The sequence below is a fragment of the Cyprinodon tularosa genome, unplaced genomic scaffold (assembly GCF_016077235.1).
Source record: "Cyprinodon tularosa strain WSP-4 unplaced genomic scaffold, ASM1607723v1 ctg52, whole genome shotgun sequence".
Classification (NCBI taxonomy): Eukaryota; Metazoa; Chordata; class Actinopteri; order Cyprinodontiformes; family Cyprinodontidae; genus Cyprinodon; species Cyprinodon tularosa.
Window position 1 is genome coordinate 1,125,263 of NW_024039252.1, and position 17,651 is coordinate 1,142,913.

Genomic DNA, 17,651 nt, shown 5'->3' on the forward strand with positions numbered 1-17,651 from the left:
ACATCCTGATTTTACTGTTTAGTTTTAAGCCCAAAAAGCAGCAAAATCTTAATGGATAAGGGTTTAAATATTGTTCTGTACAATCTCTATAAACAAAAAATAAAAGCATAAATGATGACACCTTTGACAAAATGGTCCAAGGAGTGCTATTTTATGCAAAAGCTATTGTTCTCAGAGAGTACAGAATTCACATTGTAATTAAGCCTCTGAAGTTATGCTGAGCAGGAAGAAATAAAGAAACGGGGGCTGTTAGCTCCAAAATCAGCCTTTTATTTGGATGATTGGGGGTCAGAGATGTATAATTTGTGTTCCAGTACACACCGTTATCCACAAGGCTCAAGTTCAAAACCCTTTCTAGTCTTAAAGCTGAATCAGTCAGTTCCCGTTAGCATTTTACCAAGCCCACTCTCCCTCTTTTTGGTACAAATTCAAATGTTGTGCGGACAAGATCACTACTTCTCAATGTTTTTCTTCATTTTATTTTTTTTTTATTTCTTTTTTTATACAAAAAAACTTTAACTTCTACACATGTAATCTTACCAAGAATTGTATTTTCTTGTTGCTGTCACTAAATAAATTTGGGGAACAATTTTTTTTTTTTTCTCAAATTTTTGTCATTATGAAAAGATAAAAACATGCAAAAAACTTTTAGTTTGTCATCCAAATTATACATGTACAAGTTTGGGACTTTTGCACTGTTTCATAATACCACATCAAAAAAAAGGAGAAAGGAAAAGATAACAGTATGTACACATCTTTTTTACAGCGAAATAAAAGTTGAAAACATCAGATAATAACTAAGGCAAATTAAGTGTACATAGATTAGACCAAAACAGTTTATTTTTCATTTTTTTGTAAAATACTACATCACCTCAAAAAAAAAAGAAAAAAAAAAACTAAAGAAAATATTGCTACAAAAAGTGTGATTTATAACTCCCTTTATTTGCAACCAGCTGCATAATTTTAATTTTTTAGTGAGTAACTAAAAGTCTAGCATACTGTACAGTGCTGTTTAAATCGCTTTTCCTTCCATCCGAGATTTATTTAAATATTATTTAAACAGGAGCATTGTGTAACCAAAAAAAAAGAAAAAAAAGCACGTAGAAGCATAGTGTAACATACTTTGTTTGAAATCACTCCAAAAGTCAGTACCATTAAAGCCTTGAACATAAAACTAATCATTTAGATCCAAAAAAATGTACAAAAAGGCACATTATATCCCAGTGCTTCTGTACTGTGAAATTCAAGTTTAACTGAGCGCATTCAATACCGACAATCTGAGTGGTGACAGTCCGCCGAGTGTTATCTCCCCACGTCCTTCACACTTGGAGCACAGGCTATGCCTAAGCTTTCAACAAGCATATGTATGCGTAGACTACAACAATAAGCCTAGGTTGGTTGTTTTTGTGTGTTTCCTTTTGAGAAAAGAAAAAAAATAATAATTCTGAATCATTGTTTATCATTTGTATTTTTTCAGTCACGGTTCTATTACTCTCAGGGAATATCAGAAGCTGTCTGTGTCCTTCATTGGGAAATCTTTCCTTCTCTTCATTTTTTTTTTCTTCTTAAAAATCTTAACTTTTCATCCGTCGCGGTGTGCCTGTGCATCCTAGTCATCGCTTCCGCCGTACATGTCCGCCAGTTTTCTGAAACGAGGGCCCCAGTCGTTGAGATAATCGTAGTCCTGGTCGCCCCCGCTGCTGGAGGAATTGAGCGAGCTTAGGGAGCCGGCCGTGGAACCGCTGCCCTCGTAATCGAACACAAGCAGGGAGTCGTAGGGAGGAGCAGTGGGGTCGTTGTCGGCTGCCTTCAGGCCCTGTGCAGGACAAACAGAAAAAGAAAAAAAACCCATCACTTTTAGGCGGAGTTGTCAAATAAAGGTTACTTGGACTATTTAATATCCACAAAACTTGAACCCCAAAAGCTTTCTAATATCATATATAACTAAACACTTCCTCTTTTATGCCAGTAAGGATTTGTTTTGTACTTTCAAATGACTATCTTTATATAAACATGTTTTCATACCTTTCATACAATTAAGCTCTTGAACATTGTGAGTTTTATTTCAGGTAATGATATTCCTCTCAGGCCATATTGGTACAGGGCTAATTTCACCACAGATAATGACACTTTACTGTTTTTTGTGCAGTTACTGCACATAATGTGCAGAGAGCAGGTTGGTCTCTGGGATACAACTACTCGATAGTGTAATGTCTGGAGACTCACCATGTTTATTTTGTTTTTATCATATACTTGTATATAACTCAACAGATGAATGTGATACCTTCAGGCATCTGGAAATTGAGCTTTCATGAAACCCTGATGCACTCAACTGTAGGGGGGTTTTAACTCCTAGCCTACAGCACTGTGGTGTTAAAGGCAGATTAGACAGTTTGTATTCAATAAGAAAAATATTTTTGCAATATTTGAGACTTTCAAGAGGTTTGACTTGTGAAGATTTCTGCTTCTGCTTTACACAAAAAAAAAGGCATGGACTGAGGATTGAGCCACATAAACATTGCTTCTCTCAACGTGCTGCTTCTAACAAACAAGCCAATTTACCGTAAAACCTTTCAGAGAATATCTCTCCACTTATTTAAGAAATGCGGTTCTTGTCCATATTCATCAGGCTCTCCTGCTCCTTTGAGGTTTCTCTGCTTTTAGTCAGATCTTCCTGATGTTTCTAGGATACAGAATTATCCACTTCTTGATCAGAAGTGGATTTTAAGCATGACTGGCAGCCTTAGATGCCCAGTAGAAACTCCTCTCCTCTCAACCCTTGTGACCGAGCCCCTTGCTCTCCCCTGCCATGCTAGTGCAGCTCTGATAGGATGTCGTCTGCCAGAGAGCTCAAAACATCTTTAATATTTTATAGATATCCAGCTCAGTAAACCATACACCCCACGCAGGATGAGGGGTAGTGGCTTGTTTGCACGCGCATGCGTATCGTCGTCATCACCAGCACGCTGCTTGGGAGTGGTTCTACTCTGAAGATTGTACTTGACATTCCCAGAATCCTCATAGCAGCACCAGAGGTCCTTATGGATTGTTATTGATTTCCAGCCTCATTCACTAACAGGACTCTGGAGACTTGATGGATTGCTAATCTAGGAGTTGAGATGTGCTTTGGCCATGAATCACTTTTGGAACCGAGCCTGGTTTCTCCCTCTTACCGCTGGAACTGAGGACACTCAACAAATAATATGTGAATTAAAAGAAGTACATGAACATAGCAGAGAAATGAGACTTCAGTTTGCTGAAACTCGTCAAAGATTTATGGTTTCTCTATATAGCCACTATAGTGTTGAAACGCTCTCAAACAAAGATAGCGTATTAAAGTGGCTGGGCACTTAGCCATTATTTTCCACTTGTTAGATTTTGCAAAGTATTTCCTCAGGGTTGTGACGCTGATCATTTTGTGTAAAATATGACAGATGGATAGTTCATTTCAATTACAACCATAATGGCTCTGCTGGAGATGGCCCTCTCCATCTAAGAGTGGCAGTTTCATAAAGTTAGTCAATAACTGAACTGGGCGTTGTAATAAAAGATTTCATTATAACAGAGTTATTCACTGTTGTAGAAACAATCACAGCCCGTAAGTATGAAATTATTAACTGCCTCCACTTTTTGGAGCCTCTCTGTCCCGCAGATAAAAAGAAGTGTAATCAAAGTGGCTGCTATCACAGAAAGCATGAGGGCTGAAAAGAGCCACTGTGCAAAACACTGAGTGCAATCACTTCAACTTTTGTCTTCTGCGTCCACCTGTGAGCCACAGTGATTTGGTCAGGTTCGTGCCAATGTTTTTAACTCTGCTGCTTTCCGTGAGAACAGGCCAAAGTTGATTAATGGAGCGCCGTTTGTCCAAATAAGGAGTTGAAATGCTTATGGTAGGCGTATGCTGGACTTTTTTTTTGTCCTTCTAATTTAATTAAGAGCTCCGAGGGAATGTGCACGATTCAGGATGGTGATGAGACACTCTCCCCCTTCCTCCCTCCCCTTCCCTACTCCTCCTTGTCTCCCCTCTCTGTTGGCAGCCAGCCCCATCAGTTAGGTCATTCCAGCTCAGTGGGTGTGCTGCAGCTACCATGACTTCGCTTTAGGTGCAGTCAATTTTAAGACTATGATCAGACCTACACTAGCTAGTTCGAGAGGAAACTTCGATCACATCAATAAGCTCTGATTTAAATGATTTTGTTGCATCTCTGGCTGTATGGTTAGGGTTGCTGTCCTCCTAGATACATCTGCCAGTTTCCCCCTTCCTTTTTTTTTTTCCAGACTCCATTTGGTAAGTCTTAAGTGTTGACCTATAATGAAGTCACATGTAATTTCTTGTACTGGTTCTAACCAGCTTCCCTCTCTAGGTTTGGAGAACTACTACTATAGGTAGTAGCCAGACTTTACAGTTTAGGCTGTTTTGAAATTTTCTAAGGAGAGTAAGAACACAGAAGGAAGTTTAAAAACGTCCATCACACTTTTGCGATTTATATTTGTAAAAAATTAAAATCAATGTAAAAGGAGAAGAAATTATGCATGATCTACTTCTTTCTACTTAGATAACACATAAAACCCCAATGACCTTAAAAGCTGGTACACAATATGAAGTATGAAAAAAGTCCACGCCGTTTTTTTAACCACAAAATATTCCTCTTTATACTGGCGTTTGAGACAAGTTCATAACGTTTCTTTTGTGATTCATGATGTGAGAGGGTCGTGAATTGTACCCGGTTAAAAGGAAGCGAGAGATAAATGGCGGGGTAGCAGAGTCAAAAAGAGCTGGCTCTAATCTAAAAACATGGGCGCCGTCCAAAAACTAGGAGCGAACTTCATTTGTAATGCAGTGAAACTCCTGTCAGTGGGGGCTTGTGAAAAATATATGACTCCTCTTTTTATTTTACATTCTCCCTTCATGCCGGAGTCAATGATGGCCCCAGGCAAACGAGGGCACTCTGAGAAGTGCATGTGGAGAGAAAGCCGATGCACTGCTGCTCTCATCTTCTATTATTATGCTGACACATCTCTATCTCTACTTTACAGACAGAGGAAAACAATTATCTCTGAGCAAGTTAGTATCATATACATTTCTGGGTTTATACGAGTTACAGCAGATATGTGTGAAATTAGAAAGGGTTCTTCATCCCTGCTGGTAAAACATTGAAACCCCCCCAAAAAAATAATAAATGAAAATGTTTTTCAGCTACAAGGCAGTCCTTGATGCGTACTCATAAAAATCACATTGTTTAGCTTGACAGAATTGAGAAACTGATTCAACTTCAAAATAAAATGTTGGATTTTTTATTTGCATCGAGTCTCTCATGTTTAGTCTCTTCCTAGGATTTTATTCCAGCATGCAGTAACAGTTTCAGTAACTATGTTTTTACCTCATTGATGAAGTCTCCGATGTCTCCAGGATGGGGTGCTGCTGACCTTATTGGATACTGTGGCTCGGGGTGGAGGGGTCTCTCGTCTAGACGGCGGATTGCAAGTGGCTTGATGGCATCGGGCTCTAATGTGTCTGGCTGCTGAAGCTGACTCAGGTCATAATCCTGGGGAACATGCAAACAGATGGAGCTTAGCTGAGCTGTGTGACAAGACCCAGAACTGAGTGAGATTATTAAAACAGATAAACACATCCTGTGCTGTAAAGAGCGTGAAGAAATTCAACTGAGGGAGGGAAGATTTTAAAGTTAAATTGCAGCAAGGAGAGTCGAGTGAACATGAGGGGGGACTTTAATCTTCTTTCCTGTAAAGGAACACACCAAGGAACAACTTGACACATAAAAAGAGCCAGAACTGAAGGGGTTCAAGCTGAGGAGCACATCATATGCTGCATACTTTCTGTACTTGTGCACGGTAAAGCAGGAAGGATGTGCAGCAACTATTTCGCTCTAATCAATGCCCAGACACGGGATGGTGGATATGCATAAGCCACCGCTAATCCTATTAACATTACCAAGGCAACCTGAATGGCTGGTGGTTTGTGCAAAGTCATGTGCGAGGGAGAGAGGACGAGAAGAGAGGGAGGAGGGGAAAGAACTGAAGAAAGAAGCTGTGATGGAGAGTGGAGCGAGTGAGCTGAATGACGGCTGGATGGCATCAGGGTGACGGCAGATATGATAAAGATAATACCATTTGAGAGGCAGTGTGTGCCTAATAGGCGTGCATGATGGATTGTCCCTCTTTAAGAGATTTTCAGTAATCCATCCATCTCTAATATCCCTCTTCAAAATTATCTTTGCTCAGTTGCAGATGTATATTCTAACACAGGCACTCTCAACAGGAACAGGGATGTTAAAATAAACATGAGGGCATGTAAATGCAGAAGGAAACCCAAACACAGGGAGGAAAGTATGCATGCTGTTATGCTGTTACAGGAGATTTACTGAACAATTATTGTATCAAAGAATGTAACCATTACAGTTATAAAATTTGTGATTGTTTATACAGTTTGTCTTTTTAACTTGTCACCAGCTGCTCTGATTTGTGAGTACCTAACAAACAGGCAAGAGTTTGCTTTTACTCAGCAGGACAGCCAAAATTACAGCAGGATGAATGCCTGAAGCATATAAATAGGGGCCTTATTAGTCTAAACAGCAAGTTTGGCTGATAAGCAAAGACAAAATTCTTTAAACCTTAACATTAAAAACCTTAAACAAACATGAGTTGATAATTTTCCCTTTAATGAACAAAGTGAGACTGCACCAGGAGAGGCCCATCCTGCGGCTATCATAGTGTTAGAACCAAGCATGTGGCTAAGCATGAAATGTACCAGCATCCCTGTATTTAGCATATTATAATTTAGTCTATTTAAATGCTTGGTGAGTTATTATTATGGGCATGCTGTGTTTAATAATTGTGTTAAGAAACAGTTTTGAATGTGACCTAACCGTGTGTTTTAGTTTGACACATCATTCCCAGATAAAAATCCTCTACCTGGTGAACTAAGTTTAAGTATTTTTTCACAAACTGTAGCCATTACATATGTGCTGCCCTACATCCGGTTTCAGTAGGTATTTTTTTTCACATGTATCACTCCATTAGAGCAACTGGTTAAGTCTCAAATTCATTAATCCGTCTTCTAGGTACCAGATCTGTTCATACTGACCCACACAGGCCAATAGACAATGATATTGGTGATATGCCCTGAACACACCGAATCCAATTTTGCATCTGATCCGATAGAATCATGTCAGCGGAGGTTGTGGCGTTTAGCTCTCATTAGAAGCTAGTGGGGATGATCACACCCAACACGATTTTCTGCACGGGGGCTTGCAAAGCTCTGATTGAGGTATATGTTTTTCGGACCACACAGCAATTCAGCGGCAAATTTAGGGGCTGTTACAAAGTAAAACACATCCGCTTTGGGGGAAAAACACAAAATAAAATATGTCAAAGGCAAGAGAAAACATGTTCGGAATTTCACGGACTATATAGAGCAGGCAGGACCGACTGGTGCATAAATGATTAATGAAACCTTTCTGGTAAAAAGAATACTTTATCAATTTCTGTCCTCCTGAACTCCTATCTAAGATAAAGTAGTGATCATCTTAGGGCCGCGAAAAAGCAATCAGGGACACAAGAAAATACAGCTTATCACTGTCCTTGAGGAAAAAAAAAAAAACTTTGACAAACTTTAGGAGGACAAAAAACAGATATAGTAAATAGTAACCCTCTTAGAACCTCACAAAAACAAAACAACACGGGGCACACAGTGCAGGTAAGCGCAGCTACACACTCTGCCCTATTGATGAAAAAATTTAATAAAATATTTGACAAACTTTCCTTGTTTTTTTTTTTATATAACTTTTCATAATCTTTCCCAGTCAAATGTGGGAAATTGTTTCAATTTGGGTGACACAGACAAAGAAGTGAAAAAATTCTGCAATGATCTGCTCGCCCTGAGTAGTTGGAGCCTCTCTATAAGCAGTCAGTGTGACATGAAAAAAAAATTAAAATTGGTTTGAAGATTAAAATAGTTGTACAGGCTTTAGTTATATACTTCTAGTTCCTAGGTGGAATATTGTGGAAGTATTATTTAGTTTTTATTAAATAAAATAATGAATTTTTTAATAGCCAATACAACATCAACGCTGCTCTGAAAAATATAATTTCTGCAGCAATGTGGTTTCAACTGCAAATATGTCAAAACTAAAGTAAAACATCTTCTCTGCTCATAAAACAGAATAATTCATGTAATTCGTGGGTGATATAATTCAATACAGGTTAGTTGTCAGTTGTCATATTATTTGTTGCTTGTAAAAACATCCCTAATGCTATGGGTGGATCATGAGTAATGCTCAGCAGATGGACATTAGGCAGTTACTATGGCTTTGATGACATCTCTTGGTAAAAGATTCCACATTATTACATGAGTTTTATTGCAAAGCTTCATTTAGTAGCTGTCAGCATGTGAGTTTCTCTGGTAAATTAAGTCTAAGTGATTATTAAGGGCCCTGGCTATGAAGAAACCTTTTTAAAGCTCAGCTTATTTTAAAATAAGGGAAGGAAGCAGCTTCTGCTTTGCCCTGCTGTGTAGACACCATCTGATCCTAAACTCTGAGATGACTGCAAGAAAACATTGACTAAACCTACCATTAGCCACTCACTGCAATAAATATGGCGTGTTCACCTTACACGGTGCACTGAAGGGCCGTATTTTAAATGCATGGAACAGCAATTGTTATAGTCTTGGTATAATCTGAAATTATTTGATACAACATAAATTGGTTAATTCCAGATCCCATCTTATCTGATCTTATTCCTCCAATCTTCTATCACCTCATGGGCTGGAAATGGCATCATAACCATAGTGTTTCCATATTTGTTTATTTTTCAGTAGTAGTTGAATTCCTTGTAGATATTTCACAAAAAAAGTCATGTTTTTCACAAAAGTCTCTCATGCTGGTGGTAGATTTATTTTAGTTCATTAATTTCATTCTTCATTAAAATCTTTTCATATTTTAACTGAATAATCCCTTGCTTGTAAAGCAACCCTAATGCTATAGGTACACCATGGGTAATGCTCAGCAGACAGAAATTAGGCAGTTATTATGGCTTTGACGAGATCTCTTGGCACACGATCCCACATTATTACACGAGTTTTATTACAAAGCTCTGTTTAGTTGCTGTCAGCATGTTAGTTCCTCTGTAAAAAATCAGTCCAATCAATTATTACTGACTACACCCCACCGACCCCCAATCAGCCTGTATGGCACGCTTAGAGCCCCCATGTGCATTTAGCTGTAAGGTACATATTATGAAAATAAATCCAATCTTTTGAACCAAGGCTAGGAGAAGCAGTTAAAAAGGTTAATGCTAAATGAAAGATATTTTGTGTGTTGGGGAACATTTGACAAGGTGTAAACTAATTGTAATAGTAATAATTTATGGAATTTTGGGAGGAATATTTTCACCACAAAGCTTAAGCAAAGCTTTAATTGTATTAATAGCCATAATTAAATATTTAATGTTACAGAAGCATTATTTTAACATGATAGAAATTTCAAGGCTCATAAGAAAGGTTATAAAGGTTTAACCCATAATTTTCATAAACCAGAGGCTTCAGTTGGCATCTTTCTGACGTTATCCTAAATCAAATATAAGCAAATACATATATCTAAAACCAAATAACTTAAGGTGCCATTTTTAATACCTAAATTCTTTTGGAGATATCAATCAAAATTTGAACCAAATCAAAACCATGCAGGCTCAATTAAATTAAATTAAATTTTCACTGGAAAGAGAATAATCGAAGCCAAGTAAGGAAATCCATTTGTGTGAATTTCTGTAAGGAGCTGGATGTCAAAGGAGCCCAATCCACCAAACCATAAATGACATAATGACATAGCAGCTCTAAGTGGTGAAGTGGCGTCTCCCTCGTATTCTGAAATGGTTGCCCATGGCATTCATAACCACGTTCAAACATAAGCATCTAAACATTCACATTCTATACACATCATTTGTGGTGAGTCGAAATCAAAAATGTCTTACCAAGTTAAGTGTTAAAGGCTGTGGTGATAACAGGATGAGATTAGTTTCAATAGTAAATTAAAATTGAAGCAAACTGCAGGACAAGAAAATTCAATCCAATTTGTCACTTTAATTTTGTCATGTTTAAATGTGCACAAGAATACAAATAATAAGAACAATGACTGAGGTCATTTTTGAATAAGTGCATACAAAAGACTTTAATGCTAATAGAGGAGAAGATGTCGCCATAATCATTTTGGATTAATTGCTTTTTTTTATATTCCTACTTTTCATATTATAGCACAGTAAAATAAGAAAACAAAAAGAGAAAAAGAGAAAGAAAAAGAACTAAATATTTTACATTGCTGCCGATTAGTGAGATTTTATAGTTCAATTTTCATCGTTTGCCAATTATTAGTTCAGAAATATATGTTTTAGAAACTATTCTAAACTGATTTTAACAGACTTTTTTTTTTACGTAAGGAAAGTAACGTTCATTTCAATTCGTGGAGTTAAATGTTTTCTCTACTAATAGAGAGCAGCGCGTGAGGAGAACGAAGGATGACTGAGAAAGTAAAAGACTATTCGCCCATACGGTGATAAAGTGAAAGAACCTTCTTTCAGCAGAACAGACAACTGTTCATTCATGTCTTGATCAATTTAATTTGCAGAAAGGTGAGTAAATGTTCAATTGTGCAACTTTTAATTTACTCCCTGCCCTGATTTGCTGTTAGGCTTTCCTTGTTTATCAACAATCATTAAGCGCAACTTCAGCATGACGAAGCCTCGCTATGCTCGATTCATTCACCAGTGCAAACAACAAACAAGTACGGTCAGATAGAGACTTAGAGGTTTCTTTATGGAGGATTTTTAAATGATGGGGTCAAAATCAAGTAGGGGAACTAAACCGCATCTCACATAAGCCCAATGCTAACATCTACATTAAACTATCATCGTCATACAACGGAGTATTCAATGTTTTGTTGAAAATAAATCTAGTTATTTTATCATCATATTCTTTCTTTTAAAGTATGACCTAAAGGATCTTAACATTTCTCAAATATCCATGAGTGAAGGATAAGGGTGTGTACTCTGGTTGCTAGGCATTACCAGATTGGATGTCTTTAAGCAAGTTTTCCCCTCCTCCTTCCCCCTCTCCCTATTTTAAGGTTAAGTAGCTTAACTATGCAGTTCCACCTTTCTCATTTAAGTTTCAGTAATAACATTTGGATGTGGACAAGGCAATTACTCCCTTTGGTTCAGTGTTATTAGAATTAAAGTCACCACGACTGCAAAAATAGCTAATCTTGTTCTAAAACAAAACTAAAACAAATTCCTTTTAAATCGCTGTGAATGGAATGACATTTCAGTCTTCCCTTTAAAGGAAGAAAAAAAACTTTCAGAAAAGACTGATTGTTAAGCTGAAAGATTGGGGGAAAAAAAATAAAATATTGCCTTTTCTCACAGCTCGTCTCTCATCGCACTATTAAAAGGTAAATCTAAATCAAATCAGTCTAAGGTCGTTCTAAAGAGACAAACCTGCTTCCTCCTTTTCCCTTGCTCTAAGGAGAATCGTGAAACAACCACTTCTCAATTTTCTATTATTTCTGGTGGGTTTAGTTTTTTTTCTTTTGCCCAATTTACAGGGAACGAAAGCAGATCACCAGTCTAGCTTTGATGAAATGAAGCCTATTCAAATCCGTACAAACCAGGAAGATGACAGCAGCAACTAAAATCAAATTCAGTGAGAGCACCCAATGGTCTGACACTTCAATTTCCTCCTCAGTGGGAGATAGGGAGAACAGAGGTGAGCATTATAAAGACTACATCACTGGGAAAGTCAGGCCCATTTTTTACCCAACACGGACTGCTTCCCATTCCACAGACAAGACCATTTTCTCCTGATGCGGTGGCCTTTCTCCGCCAAACGGGAAGCTTGTTTTCCCTCAATAAATCGCTGCACCCACACGTTTGCCTTTGAGGGGTGTTATGTGCCACAGTCTCCCTTTTCAACATGTTCTGGTCCACAGGTCTGTGCATTTTATGAGTGAGACTGAGAATGTTAATAGACAAATGGATGTTCTCCCTCCTGCCTAATCACCAGCAGATGTGTAATGGCTTTCCAGTCATATTGTTACCTTAGACTGGGCTTCATTATTGCACCCCAGCAGATGTCTGTCTCTAAATGACATCAGCTCACCAATTACACGTCTCCGAGGCTAATTTGGCACTGCAATGGGTCAGGCTGGGGTCTGCCTCACATTTCTGTTATACCTAAGCCACCAAAGCACTTCAGCCAGCAGCAGGAAAATAGCCCATTTGCTATAATCCTGCCTTTTTTATGAAATGATTCCATCCTGCTAACAAGGGTTATTAGGACAATTGAATTCTGTGTGTGTCTGATCAGGATACCGAGATGGGGGCATTATTGATGCCTGTGGCATTGCGTTTCTATTGCTGCTGTGTGCATTAGAGCTGTGAAAGAGGAGGATGTTCCAGTTGACAAACCGTTTCCAATACTTTCAGAACCAATTGGATCAAAACGTATTTGCCTTATTGATTCCAGTCTTTGATTCCCAGCTTTTTTTGAGAGGGGTTGGGGGGGGAAATCATCTTCCATTTTCAATCTAAACTTAGAATATGATTATTCTCTTCAAGGTGGATGACTCAGAGCAAAACAACAAGTAGTAATACTACAAGAAAGAAACAACAAAATGTACATATGCTTGCAGAAAGTTATTAAGAGGTATCCTTTGTTCCGATGTTGACTCAGCCAAACTGTGTGTGCATCAGAGATGGGACTCTTCAACAACAAGAGAACATTAGCCTTTTATTATCTTTTCAATGGCAGTCCTCAGCTTTGTTAGAAGGGCTGTATGTTCAACATAGAAATAAGCCTTTGGAAATCATTTTTAAAGTCCATTATGATAAATTGCTGGTTGAAATCAATACAAGAACTCCATTAAACCTCTCAACCCCCCCACCATAAAAAAGGTTTCTGATTAAAGGCCAAATTAATCTTACTTCTGATACAAAACCATTTGTCTACTCCTTGTTAGGATCTTCTAGTTTTTTGGCTGTGCTTACGTAGTGTAAATGGTAATATGTCAACCCAATGTTTCTTTTTTCCTGAAGGAATCATGTGTAGTAGTTAACGCCATAACATTGTTGCACCATTTTTTATTTTTTTCTTATAAACAAAGATAGCACTGTAGATGCAGGTGGTGTGAACAAACAGAAGCCTGTTGTCAGGTGCTGGAGGCTCCCAAAATGCAGTGTGGTTGTTACATCACTCTTTCAAGCCCCATTAGGTTTTGCATTCTATAGAACTAAAATGACAAAATGTCCTACCAAGAAGAGTTTAATCAGAATGATTCAAACTAAGCAGCTCAATTAGCTGCCTCCATCTCATCTGCTTCTCTTCATTTCCAGATCAAAGGACTTTTGCATCCTTTCTGGAAAACGAAGATAATGGGCATGAATGTTTCGGCAGTAATAATAAACCTTTACCCCCAGCTTACTATTGAGGGGAATAAAACTGATTCAATATGGGTGAGGCATGTTGTACATGAAGAAAGTGGGCTGTATATACTGAGGCTATTTGTCCTCCACACATCCACACACACTCTCCTCTCTGAAAACCTACTGGATATTGGAAATAAATGCCACCAGTGCACAAATACACAACAAAAAAAACCCTGATCTAGAAAGTTTCAACAGAGAAGGGAAATTAGTTAAAATAGTTTAGTAACCCTTACCTGATCCTCTTCTCCGCCTCCTTCCTCATCATACTTGAGAATATTGTCCCTCACATCATCTTCGGGGTCGATGAGAAGCTGTTTAGCCTGACGCTCTTTGTCCCGCCGCTTCATCCACACCACAAACATCAGCACTAGAACTGAGTGATGAAGCAACAAAGACGTCTCGTGTTACAAATAAGCAACTTGCACATTTTCCTTTGTTAAATGTAATCAAATCTGAAGTTCAAAAGCATGGATGTGGGCCTGATTATAGCTATCTTTTAGTAATCCGACAGTAATCTATTGATATCTCTGATAGTTTCTCTTATAATTCCTGCTTTCCAGCTGTGGTGTGCAGGTTAGGAGTAAGTGATACTCACTGAGAAGGATGATGATGCAGAGGAGGATCGAAATAATGGCTCCTGTGCCCAGACCAGCAGCCATGATGTGCTGCTGGTCCGTGCAGTCTCCATTCATGTCACACTGGCACACTTTAACCCGTAGGTAGGAGGTATTGGACATGGGTAAGTTGCCCGAGTCTGTGATTATGATGGGGACCTCATAGATTCCACTCTCAAGGAAGCCAATCCTTAGGCTCACCTGAGCATAGTCACCTAAAAAACGAGAGAGGAGCCAGGAAAAAAAAAAAGAGTTTTATATAATTCTAAATGCATCCTTTGTCAGAGGAAATACATGTGGAAAGGTGACTAAAGATGAAGCGGCTCTGTGTGTTTTATTATAAACTAATATATTTGTTTCGGAGATCAGGTTTCTCAGAGGGGATTTATTCCTAGACTCGGAAGTCTTTTGTAAAGATGCTGTTCACATCGTGATTACACTCCTTTTATCGAAAATATGCAGCATAAATTCCTACCTGGAAGTTGCATCAACATATCTAATCCAAAACATAGTCAGGATTTGAAGCTTATAAATCTTCTGGATACCTTCTGATAATGCTGCTTAGGCTAAATTCCCGGCTGCGATAATCCACATGCCATTATCCTATTAAGATTTATTCACTGCGTTTCATCTCCCACTATCTAATAGCTAAACACATAACAAATTAGTTCCTCTGCTTGTGGTTTTGTTTGAAATTAGCATAAATAATTAAAGCGTATTTGGTAAGATTAATAGATTAGTATATAGGTCTTACACCTTCATGGTACGCTTTTAACAAACAGTTAAATGTGTTTCCTAAGTTTTTTTTTTTTGGATTAATTGAAGATTAAACTCTAAAAGCCCTAATGACTTAACATGTTGAGAAATCAACCTTGTTTTGGTTTGAAACTTTTATGGCTTTAAAATGCCACTAATTGAAAGAAAAGAAAATCTACAGTATTTTCTGTTTTATTGTAAAAACCACAAAGATTAAAAGTAAAAAAAAAAAAAAAACGGACTCATCATCTGTGACATTCTGGGAACAGCCAATTCAATCTTATTATCCCATGAGGCTTCATACCAGCACTAATTGGCCCTGTATGAATCTGGTGATTTAAAACTGTTCCGTATCTCACCGCTTATTCTTGTTATGGTCCAGTTCCTCTTGACCTCTGAAGGCCGGTGGGCCAACTCAAATGCAAAGGGGCCTGCATTGTGGCTCAGGTCCCCATCGTAGGCGGTGATGTTGATGGAGTTTGGCTGCGGCTTTTCGCATATCTCTGCCTCAGGGGGGGACACTCTTGGTGCATTGTCATTGATATCCGACAGGAAGATCTGTAGAGTGCCTGTGCCACTTGCTGGATGGGTTTTGTCTGGATGGAAAAGCACATTCTTAATGAAATACAGCGAGGATTTTTAGAAATAAATTAAATGTAAAAAATACATTTTGAAAGCTACTGGCGACCCTGTCCAGGATCCTTCGCCACCCCACTTGGGGTAAGCATGACGGAAAATGGATGGAATGATGGAATTTGAAAGAAATATACTGTACAGATTTGTCTTGCTATGTGATCACTATAGAGTCAGCAGAGGAACTAAAGTAAAGAGTTTCTTTGCTGGCTATCTTAATCCGTATTTACTTTAGTAGGAGCAGTCCTGTACAAAATGCTTATTGATCTAAGAGTCTAATCTCAAGTGAGAAGGTGCAAAGAAAGAGGTAGAAATCTGAACTTTGCTGTGTGTGTGTTTGTATTCCCAAAGAACATCTTCCTGATGAAGGACACGGGACAGGAATACTAAAGCAGACAAACAGAGCCCACTGTCGCTCCTCTCAGGCTCCTCTATGTATTCACCCAGCTAAGAGGCTTTTTTTTAACCATTCAGGCCACGCTCAAAGGAGCTAGTCATCCAATCCTGACCCATTAATGCTGAGAAACCTCTTTATTGGTAGAGTTTTTAAGCCTATTGGCCTAAGCTATGCCCCATAGAACAGGGTAAACCTGAACAGTGATAAATCCGAACAGAGGTAAATCCTACTGGTGCAAATAGAAGGTGAAAACATCCACATGCTGGATGATTGTGGGGATTGCTGACATATTAACCTTCAGCTAACAGAGTCATTGCTGCCAATACGCCAAATGCCACATTCACAGCAATGCTTCAAGTTCAGAGAACATCAACGTAGACTGCAAACAAGGCGGATGCTTCAGGTGAAGACCATGACAAAAGCAGTCAAAAGGATGCTAGGTGCAAGATTGACCCTTGAGAACTGGGCTACATTAGACATCCCTTGGGCCTTTGTCTGAAAAAAAGGAGCCATTAAATTCCCCTGAACACTCTGGCAGTAATGGCCTTAAAAAAGAGAGAGAGAAAAAAAAAAAAAAGGTGCTTGTGTAACAGTCTGACTAAAACATCCAGACCATGAAACCTGTGCATCAACAAGGTATTTTTGGAAACTACTGAAGCACTTGAATGCTTACATACCACTGTCAGTTGCCAGGAATGTTGCATTGTATATGCTGTTCTTCACTTCGGGTGACTCGCGGTCCAAAATGGCAATTGTTGTAATCCGGCCTGTGTTTGGGTCAATCCTAAGCCAGTTGGCCGGATCTGAGAGCTTGGAATATCTGAAGCAAGAAAAGATTACCCCGGAAAATTTTTTGTTCAGTTTGCTCTCAGTGTAACAGAGATCATCTTTAGAATTTCTCCCATAAATTGTGCATAAGATGGCTGAATATCTCTCTCTCTCTCTCTCTCTCTCTCTCTCTCTCTCTCTCTCTCTCTCTCTCTCTCTCTCTCTCTCTCTCTCTCTCTCTCTCTCTCTCTCTCTCTCTCTCTCTCTCTCTCTCTCTCTCTCTCTCTCTCTCTCTCTCTCTCTCTCTCTCTCTCTCTCTCTCTCTCTCTCTCTCTCTCTCTCTCTCTCTCTCTCTCTCTCTCTCTCTCTCTCTCTCTCTCTCTCTCTCTCTCTCTCTCTCTCTCTCTCTCTCTCTCTCTCTCTCTCTCTCTCTCTCTCTCTCTCTCTCTCTCTCTCTCTCTCTCTCTCTCTCTCTCTCTCTCTCTCTCTCTCTCTCTCTCTCTCTCTCTCTCTCTCTCTCTCTCTCTCTCTCTCTCTCTCTCTCTCTCTCTCTCTTTCTCTCTCTCTCTCTCTCTCTCTCTCTCTCTCTCTCTCTCTCTCTCTCTCTCTCTCTCTCTCTCTCTCTCTCTCTCTCTCAAGATTATTCAGCATTGAGCATAATAACCATTAGTCACTGATAGAAGAAGATGCTATGCACTTTAAGCCTCCTATGTGGTCTTATTAAAAAAAAAAAAAAAAAGGCTAAACATGTCTGGCCTAATTTTAACTTATTAGCTTGTGATTGTGCTACTTTGAAAAACAAAAAAGGGAACTAGGCAATGTTTTGATTTCATTAGTAAGCCGATGTGTTCAATACAATCCTACTATTTCATCTAGTCCTTTCAACAACAATCTGATTTTTTTTTTTTACCACATATAAAATGTAAAAATGTTTTTCTGAATGATACTTATCCTTTAAAAATAACACACAAAAAAAAACGTGTTTTAAG

General features: G+C 38.6%; 1 protein-coding gene across 2 annotated transcripts in view; it reads right to left on the reverse strand.

Annotated features, from left to right (window-relative positions):
• Positions 1–249: 249 nt before the first annotated feature.
• cdh2 (cadherin 2, type 1, N-cadherin (neuronal)) overlaps positions 250–17,651 on the reverse strand; it is a 90,743-nt gene continuing 73,341 nt past the window's right edge. The window contains exons 16-21 of one of the 2 annotated variants that reach the window (XM_038303730.1): positions 16,572–16,714; positions 15,224–15,460; positions 14,090–14,323; positions 13,728–13,867; positions 5,382–5,546; positions 250–1,816 (exon numbers count right to left, since the gene is read on the reverse strand). In XM_038303730.1, coding sequence (XP_038159658.1) covers positions 1,610–1,816; positions 5,382–5,546; positions 13,728–13,867; positions 14,090–14,323; positions 15,224–15,460; positions 16,572–16,714 — 1,126 coding nt within the window. In that variant the 3' untranslated portion in view covers positions 250–1,609. The remainder of the gene's footprint in view (positions 1,817–5,381; positions 5,547–13,727; positions 13,868–14,089; positions 14,324–15,223; positions 15,461–16,571; positions 16,715–17,651) is intronic. The other variant, XM_038303731.1, reaches the window with a different exon arrangement.